Source organism: Castanea sativa, chromosome 7 (assembly GCF_040712315.1).
Source record: "Castanea sativa cultivar Marrone di Chiusa Pesio chromosome 7, ASM4071231v1".
Classification (NCBI taxonomy): Eukaryota; Viridiplantae; Streptophyta; class Magnoliopsida; order Fagales; family Fagaceae; genus Castanea; species Castanea sativa.
The window spans coordinates 29274524-29284367 of NC_134019.1; the positions used below are offsets into that span (position 1 = coordinate 29274524).

General features: G+C 37.3%; 1 protein-coding gene across 1 annotated transcript; it reads left to right on the top strand.

The window, feature by feature from the left end:
* The first annotated feature begins 5105 nt into the window (after positions 1–5105).
* On the top strand, positions 5106–6241 carry LOC142644283 (uncharacterized). The gene is made up of 3 exons (XM_075818929.1): positions 5106–5283; positions 5481–5593; positions 5636–6241. Exons 1-3 carry the CDS (start codon positions 5106–5108, stop codon positions 6239–6241), a joined length of 897 nt encoding a protein of 298 aa, XP_075675044.1.
* The last annotated feature ends 3603 nt before the right edge of the window (positions 6242–9844 follow it).

A 9844-nucleotide genomic window follows, 5' to 3' on the forward strand; every position in this document is an offset into this window, starting at 1 on the left:
TAATTGATCTTGTTGGCTTAACCCATAGTTCTTTAGAGCATGACGATGAGGAAAAACACTTTCTGCTTGATGTTTGACTTCAAGCACAATAAAAGAAGTTATTCCCTTCACTTTCATGGGAAGAGGTTCACCCTCTGAAATTCTGAATGATAACGACAATAATCACATTCAAAAGGTTCATAGCACTCAAGAAGTTCCTGGAGTGCAGCTTTACTTGTCTCCTAAACTCAGCCACTTTGAAATCATAAAGGTTCCATTCGTGACCTGGTGGTGTTTTCATCAGTTGCGGAGTCAAGATTCGACTTTAATGGATGAGGGACGGAGAATTTATAAGTGATATGTATGTCTCCATACAATTGTGGATATATGTAGATATACAAGTCATGCATGAGCGCAAGCGTGCGCGCGCGCGCGCGCGCGCACACACACACACACATATATATATATATATATATATATATGAATGTTAGTAGGTAAAACTAAAAAAAAAAAATCTAATTATATTTCAAATTAGAATTCAATTAAAGTATAATTTTGTGCCACATGTCTCATCTAATCTAAAATTTAAAATTTTTGTGTCAAGTGAGTTAATGTAGAAAATGAATTATTAATAGACAACTCTCCCCCGTGGAGTTCTCTCTCTTGTGCATACGAGTTTTCTTCCACCCTTGACCTAGGTCTAGGGCATCTTTCTTTTCTTTTTTCAGTGCTTAGTAGAGTGAGTGCTACTAGTCTAACATGGCTGATGAAGTTATAGATAGTTTGGAAAACATGAAGCTGACTACGGAAGAGGAGGAAGCGATTACCATCTCTGATGAAGGAAGAGTGGAAGCCATTGAGGATTGCACCCTAAGTTTGATGGGTAAGTTTTTGACGTGCAAATCTTTTAACAAGAGAGCAGCAAAGAAAACAATGAGAAGGGCTTGGGGATTGGAAGACAGCCTACGCATCACAGAGGTAGGGCCGAATCTCTTTCAGTTCAAATTTACTTCTGAATTTGATCTAAACATAATTTTACGAGGAGGCCCGCGGTCCTTTGATGATCAATTATTTATGCTCAAGCGTTGGAGGTAAGGTATGACAGTTAGGAATATTAGAATGGAGACGGCCACTCTCTGGATTCAGATCTGGGGGGCGCCGTTGGATATGTTTTCTTCACATGTTGCTAAGGAAGTGGGGAGTAGACTTGGGGTTGTTGAGGAAGTAGAGCAGAGAAAAGGGTAGGATGAGTTAAATTACTTTATGAGGATTCGGGTTGCTCTACCTATCTTGAAGCCCATTCATAGGGGAAGTTCTATTGTGGGGTCTGATGGGGATAGACATTGGGTGACGTTTAAATACGAACGATTGCCGTTGTTTTGTAATTATTGTGGAATGCTTGGACATGATGTTAAGAACTGTGCTGCATACTTTGCTGTGACTAAGAATGGAAGTAAGGTAGATTACCAATATGGAGAATTCCTTAAAGCAATGGGGGGACGACCAAGAGTGGATCCGTATACAAAGAAACAAGGGGGGTTGAAAAACAGTTCAAAGGGTGGTGGCGACAAGTCCGATGCTGGTTTTTATAGGTCTGAGGAGGGTCAATTCAGGTCTGAAGCTTGGCTGCATTGAAATAGGACAGTGACGGTGGAGAGAAGGCAGTGCAGAAACCCTAGTAACGACGAAGATGGAGACTCCGAGTTTTCAGGAAACACGCCACAATCTCAGGAACGTGATAGGAAGGATCTTGCCCATGCAGATTACGTGGTGAGGTGTACTGCTGACGTGCACAATTCAATCTCTGATTTGAAGGAAATCTCAGTACAAAAGGATGACGTGCTAATTAGTGGGCTGGATGGTAAGGCTAGTATGAGCCAAATGTTGGGTTTAAGTGTCTCTGGTGCAAGAAAAGAAGTAACTTCAGCTGGGCCGAATGCTACAAAGCCCAAGTCATGTTGGACTAGATTCAATAGGATGGATTTTGGGCTGGGAGGATTACAAAAGGTATTGTTGCAGTCTATAGGTAAAAGGCACCTCCCATTAGATATTGAAGACAACCAGAATAGTCAGGGAGATGAGGGAATAGTTAAAAGGGGGAAGCTTGAGAATGTGGAAGCTACTGATTTAGAGAGAGCAGCGGGGTGGATGACCACCCTTGCTGGGAGAAATGAGGCTATTATGTTGGAACTGCCAAGGGGTTGGGAACCCTTGGACAGGTCGAAACCTTCGCTAACTTGTGAGGGAATAAGCTCCCACTGTGTGTTTTCTTATGGAATCACGATTGGACAAAGAAGGATTTGAAATTTTGTATGGAGATTTGCAGTTTCAGAATAAAATTATAGTTAAACAACCAGATGCAGGGGGTGGTTTGGCTTTATTATGGAAGAATGATGTGGTGATGGACTTGATTAATTATTCACCTAATCATATTTTGATGAAGGTGATTGATGATGATGGTTTTGTCTGGTTTTTTACTGGATTTTATGGTTGGCCTGAGGCTCAGCATAAAGAAAAGTCTTGGAAGCTGATAGAACACTTGAGAAGTTTTGTTAATGGGGCATGGCTTTGTGCAGGAGATTTTAATGCAATTCTAAATAGTGTAGAGAAATTAAGTTTACAGCCACCTAATTCAGCAGAGATTGATGCTTTTAGAAGTGTGTTGGACTCTTGTAATTTTGAGGATTTTGGGTACAGAGGTTATACTTACACGTGGTCTAATAAGATGCTTGGTGAGGCTAATACTAAATTAAGACTGGATCGGGCTATGGCAACTATGGAGTGGCAGGCTAAATTTCAGATGTCTACAGTTTCTCATCTTCCACCCCTTGCTTTGAATCATTTGCCAATTATGGTGCATGTGAAGAGTGTTTAGAAGCATCAACAGAAATTTAAAAAGGGGTTTAAATTTGAAGAAGCTTGGCTATTATGGGAGGATTGTGGTGTTGTGGTTAAGGATGCTTGGGATATGGTAGGAAGGGGGGAGTCGGGTTTGGCTTCAATTAAGGAAAAGATCAAGTTCTGTGGTGAGGAATCGCAAGCATGAGGTTCTTCCAAATCAGAGCCGAATGAAGCAGCCATGAAAATCCTTCAAAACCGGCTTGAGGTGCTAAACAGTGCTAAAGTGGTGACTGAAGAATCTAAGGCTGAATATTTGAGTGTTAGTAAACAGTTAGATGACTTGCTTTTAAAGCAGGAAATTTACTGGGCACAACGGTCTCGGATCTCGTGGCTTAAACATGGTGATAAGAACACTAAATATTTTCACTCAAAAGCCTCCTAAAGAAGAAGGTGAAATTTTATTAAGGATATTTAATGTGCACAAGGAAATTGGGTGGATGAGGTGGAAGATATAGCCAATGTAGCTACTGGTTATTTTGACAATTTATTTTATGTAGGTACATGTGATCAGATGGAGGAATGTCTCAATGTAGTCCCAAGGAAGGTGACACCTGATATGCAGGATACCCTGTCCAGTGAGTTTAGTGCTAAAAAAGTTAAAATAGCATTGTTCCAAATGGGACCAACAAAGGCACCTGGACTTGATGGTATGAATGCTCTATTTTACTAAAGATTTTGGCATGTTGTGGGTGATACTGTAGTTGATGCTGTGTTGGATTTCCTGAATAATGGTCATATGTTGCCTAATATTAATCATACTTACATTGTGCTTATTCCTAAAGTGAAGAACCCCGAAGAAAATGTCTGACTTTAGGCTTGTAATGTGATTTACAAAATAATCTCTAAAGTGTAAGCCAATAGACTGAAGCAGGTGCTACCTAATATTATTTCTCCCACTCAGAGTGCTTTTGTTCCAGGCCGTCTTAATACTGATAATGTGTTGCTTGCTAGCATATGAAACATTGCTCACTATGCGCTGCAAGAAGAAAGGGAAGAAAGGGTATATGGCTTTGAAACTTGATGTAAGTAAAGCATATGATAGGGTGGATTGGCCTTTCCTTCAGGGGGTTATGCAGGGGCTAGGTTTTCCTGAAACATGGATAGAAAGGATGATGAGTTGTGTCACTATGACTTCATTCTCTATTCTTGTGAATGGGAGACCGTATGGTAATGTATTGCCTTCTAGGGGTATTTGTCAGGGTGATCCTCTTTCACCATATTTGTTTCTGTTATGCACAGAAGGGTTTACTTCTTTACTGGCCAGGGTGGAGATTAGAGGGACTTTGCATGGGGTGTCTATTTGTAGAAAGGCACCAAAGGTTGCTAATCTTCTCTTTGCAGATGATTCTTTGATTTTTAGCAGGGCTTCATCAGCTGAAATTCATACTATTGTAGAGATTCTTCAAGTTTATGCTAAAGCTTCTGGGCAGTGCATAAATTTGCAAAAGTCTTCAGTGTATTTCAGTAATAACACTACTGACCGCCAGAAACAAGAGGCTTTGGGGATTCTTGGAGTGAAGGAAGTGTCTCAGTTTGAATCATATTTAGGTTTGCGTACTTTAATTGGAAGGGCAAAATACCATACTTTTTCTTTCATTAAAGATAAGGCGTTGAAAAAATTACAAGGGTGGACGGGGATGATGCTTTCTAGAGTTGGGAAAGAAGTTCTCAACAAGACTGTTCTCAGTCTATACCGATGTATACAATGAGTGTTTTTCAGCTGCCATCGAAATTATGTGATGAGTTGGATGCTTTACGTGCTAGATTTTGGTGGGGAAAAGTTGGGAATGAAAGGAAAATTCATTGGAAAAGTTGGGATAAACTGACTTTGTTGAAGAAGGATGGTGGAATGAGATTTCGGGACCTTAGATTGTTTAATTTAGCCATGTTGGCCAAGCAAGGGTGTTCGGCTATTAAAGGACACAAATTCTCTTCTCTATTAGTGTTTTAAAGCAAGGTACTTCCCTAGAACTTCAATTCTTGAGGCCATAGAGTCACCTAACTGTTCATTTGTGCGGAGGAGTCTAGTGGTGGCCTTACCTATTTTAAGAACTGGACATTATTGGCGTGTGGGTGATGGATCCTCTATTAATGTTTATCAAGATAGGTGGATTCCAAATTACCCCACAAATAAGCCTCTCTTTTTGGTAAGGGATAATGAAGAGGAAGTATGGGTGTCAAGCTTGATTAACCAAGGCCTCCATGTGTGGCGAAGAGATTTAATTATGGCTAACTTTAATAGGGAAGAGGGGGAAGCTATATGTGATATTCCTCTAAGTCGGAGGCAAGTACCCAATTTAGTTTATTGGCAGCATAGCAAGGATGGCAACTTCACAGTAAAGTCAACTTACAAGGTTGTCAGGTCTCTCTTGATGGAAGATTGGGCTGAAACATCATCAAGAGGTAGGGTTAGTAGGGTGTGGGTAGCATATGGAAGTTATGGATCCCCAACAAGATGAAGGTGTTTGGGTGGAGAGTGTGTCATGATATTCTCCCAACCAGAAGGAACCTAAAGAAGAAACAGGTCTTGTCGGAAGAGTTGTGTCCGTTCTGCTTCAGATTTCAAGAATCAACCATTCATGTTTTATGGGAATGTACAGCTGCTCAAGATATTTGGCATGGTAGTGCTAGGGCCTTGCAGAAGTGTGGGACAGGGCAAATTGATTTTGTAGCTTTGTTGGAGTACTTGATCGATCAGATGGAGAAAACAGAGGTAGAGCTAATGTTGGTGCAGGCATGGTTGATTTGGAATTAGTGGAACAGAGTGTTGCATTGTGGCAAATTCCTGGAACCGGATTGGTTGAATAAGCAAGCTACTGAATTGCTTGAGGAATTCCAGCAGTCACAGGAGAGTTTACAAGCTGATACTGTGCACGGTGTGGCTCGTCAAGTGCTGCAGAACGCTGGAACCAGTTGGCAACTGCTACCTCAGTCTGTGTATAAGCTGAATTATGATGTGGCAGTGTTCGCGAATAACACCAGTTTTGGGTTCGGTGTTGTGATCAAAAACTCAAGGGGAGAAGTTATGGCAACAATGACAGCCAAGGGTTTGGCACTCCAGTGCAGTAAGGAGGCAAAATTGCTTGCTTGTCGTAAGGCGATGGAGTTTGCAACAGACACTGGTTTCACAACTCTGATAGTGGAAGGAGATAGTGTTAATGCTACGAGGAGTATTGCTTCAACCAAGGACAACCAATCAGCACTTGGGCATATTGTTGGCAATATTCAGCATCTGATAGGAGCATTGGAGTGGATTTCTGTGAGCTACACTAAGAGAAATGAAAATAAGGTGGCACATGTGCTTGCTAGATATGCCCAACATGTTAATTCTGATTTATTTTGGATGGAAGAGGTTCCATAAATTGCATTTGATTCTGTAAAATTTGATGTTTCTTTGATTTAAATGAAAGTTGATTCTAGTTTCAAAAAAAAAAAATGTAGAAAACAAAGAGTTTAATATAAATAAACCGTAAAAAACCTAATTATATATATATATATATATACCATGACTATATACGGTCCATTACTAACTAATAGGCGTAAATGCACTTTTAGTCCTTACATTTTGACCCGATTTCTATTTTGGTCCCTACATTTTATTTTTACCACTTTCAGTCCCTAAACCAATTAGCGCGTCTCATTTTAGTCCTTTTCGTCAGTCAACCGACGGAAAAGGGTGACGTGGCTAACGGTGGAATAAAAAAATAATATAATTACATACAATAATTAATTAAATTAAAAACAAACATTAAAATAAATAAATAAAATTCATTAGTTTTTGGGAAGAACACGACTGTTCGTATTCTTCATGTTCTTCCCTAAACATGTTTGATTGCCCAAAAATTTAAAAGGTCACATTAGTATCTAATTTTAAAAAAAAATTATCAATTTAAAAAAAAAAAAAAAACAGCAGAATTAAAATTCAAAAAATTCATAAATTTATATCTGAGTTCATCTTCAACAATAACACAATGAACACAAACCCAGATTTAAATATAACAACACACACCCAAACATAACAATCTAAGTTTCTTTTTCTTTTATATTTTTCTTCTTCCCCAGATCTTTCTCTCAGTTTCTCCGCCTCCCTTTCTTTCTTTAGTCATCTTTCTTTCTTCCTCTTTTTCTTCTCTCATCTCCGACAAAATCTACTCCCACAAGTTCTTGTTCGACTTCGGCCTGAACCCGCGTCTCAGCTCTTGTCTTGGACCCACATCTTGGCTCGCCTTGACTTCAACTTCGACTTCATGGTCCTCGTCCCTATCTAGGTCCTGGTTTGTGCGTTTTGAGCCATCCTCTTTCAATCTATCTTCCCGATTTCGGAGCTCCTCCGATTCTCTCTTTCTCTTTCATTCAATTTCTCGCTGTGTCGCTCGCCGCCGGTAAGGCCTTCGATACCTATGAATTTCTCAAAGGTGAAGCTTTGAAAAAAAAAACAAAAAAAAGGATCTAAATTGCCGCCAACGCAAGAGCCATGGTGACGAAGGCTTGGGAAGTTAAGCCTGGCAAAAAGCTGAGGGTATTTGAAGAACAAGAACCATGTTGTGGTTGTTGATTTTATGGGTAAAAGTGTTGGTTTTGGAGGTGGATCTGGGTTTGGATCTAGTGGATCTGAGATGGGGTTAGTTGGTTTAGCCCAATTGAACCCAGTTGCTCGAAACCTATAAGGTTTTGAGTCAAGAACTCGTCTGAAAACATGTGGGTCATCAAGGTGGAGCAACCATCTGAGCATGAAGAGTTGGGACTGAGGGAGAATTCGGTCTTGAATGGTTGATTGTTGTTGTTGTTGTAGTTTTTTTTTTTTTTTTTTTTTTTTTTTTTTTTTTTAATTTATGGGATTGTGTTCTTTGATCTGGATTTGTGTTCTTGTTCAAGCAATCTGAGATCTCAATTAATGTGATTTTTTTTTGTTTTTAATTTTGTTTTTAATTTTTTTCATTTAGTTAAAATTAATAAATTAATTTTTTTAATTTAAATGCTGACGTGGCAATTTTTTAATGTTAAAATAATTTTTTTTAATTACTATTTTACTGTGCCGTTAGCCACGTCAACATTTTCTGTTAGTTGACTGACAGAAAGGACTAAAATGAGACGCGCTAATTAGTTTTGGGACTAAAAGTGGTAAAAATAAAATGTAGGGACCAAATAGAAATCGGGCCAAAATATAGGGACTAAAAGTGCATTTACGCCTAACTAATATATATACACACACACACACACACCAATACTTAGAGAAAATTTAATTAGATTCAAAATTGAATTTTGCTTTTGTTAACTTTCCATATTTTATATTATTTTAAATTTGAGTGCTTCGGTATGTCTATCTATTTAGGCAATTCTAAGCCACAATTAATGTTACATGGAAGTTGAATTATGTCTTGGATTATATTTACTAGTATGTAGCTCATACTTTACAACGAGAATGAAGAATCGTACTAGTGCTATTGATATTAGATTGCACTAAGTTTCTAATTAAATTTCTATTATGAATATAATTTTGAAAATCACTATCAGATCTATATATACAATATCAATTTACAATTATTATCTGTGAAAATCTACTAAATACAATTCAAAATAAACTAATTAATTGGTCAAATATTTTAGCTTAAATTGATGGAGATAGATGTATGAGATTGTTCAGCTCAATTACAGTTTGTTATGTTCAATATCTTCTTATACAAATATCTTAATAGAAGCTGTATAAAAAATATATTCATTAGTTGAGAGCTAGAAAAAATAATAACAAAATTTTAAACAATTTAATTTGTATGGAAAGCTAACAAAAGCAAAATCCAATTTTGATTTTAATTGAATTTTCTATAAACTATAGTTTAATATTTATATATATAACCTAGTTAGTAATAGACCGTACATTGTTACGGTATATTACATAAATGACTTATAAATTTGAAATATTTTTAATTGTATGATTAGATGTTTTATGGTTTATTTATATTGGACTCTTCGTTTTCTATACTAAATTAACTCATTTGGCACAAAAATTTAAAAAATTTAGATTAAATGGGACACGTGAAGTAAGATTAAACTCTAATTCAAATCCAATTATTACACTAAATTAACTCACTTGACACAAAAATTTAAAACTTAGACTAGATGGGACACGTGGCGCAAAATTAGATTTTAATTGAATTTCAACTTGAATTTCAATTCGATTTTTTCTCAACTTTACCTATTAATATATATACAGATTACATGTCTTGGGTTGTGATATTGGATATTAGCATACAAGTTATCATGACTATACTTTAAATAAATTATTTATTGTGGAATGAAAGGCCTCGACTGACAATATTTATCTATACAATATTTTGATCTCTCCGTCACTTGGTTGCATACTTGCGTGTTTCAAGGATATATTCGTAGTCCCCAATAACTATAGTAATTTGTAGGAATTACTGGACACCTAATGTGTAACTAATTTTAGTGATAATCTAAGGTTAGAAGGGTACGAATAACAAAAGAAGGAACATCAAGTGGAATATTTTCTAACCACATCATCAGATAATCAGCCATAAATTTAGAAATTATACATCATATATATATATATATATATATATATATATATATATATATATATATATATATATATATATATTGTGGTGCCCGGCAAATACTATGTGAAATTTTGGGTCTGGCTCCCAATTTACTTATTTTGAGGGGGTATGAAATTTCCTACAATGGGAAAACTTCTGAAAACCAGCTCAATGGCCCGAGACCAAATGTTCCCAGCCCAATTAGTTTTCTCTCACATTGTTCGTGTGCTTCCCAAGAAGACACCAGATTAAATGGTGTTAAGTTTTCCCCTTTTTAATGGGTTCTCTCTTTTTTCTCTTGTGTATCTCTCTTCCTCATAAAATTGCCAACCACTTTTCTCACATCCTCGGCTCCTATTTATAGACTTCCCTTAGTGGAGTCGTCATGATGAGGGGCTACTTTTCAT

What these genes read in the sequence shown, in the direction of transcription:
- LOC142644283 (XM_075818929.1), top strand. Translation starts at nt 5,106, where the DNA reads ATGGCTAACTTTAATAGGGAAGAGGGGGAAGCTATATGTGATATTCCT. An exon ending in GGCTGAAACATCATCAAGAG is followed by an intron (nt 5,284 to 5,480) that starts GTAGGGTTAGTA and finishes GGGAATGTACAG; the next exon opens with CTGCTCAAGATATTTGGCAT. An exon ending in ATCAGATGGAGAAAACAGAG is followed by an intron (nt 5,594 to 5,635) that starts GTAGAGCTAATG and finishes ATTTGGAATTAG; the next exon opens with TGGAACAGAGTGTTGCATTG.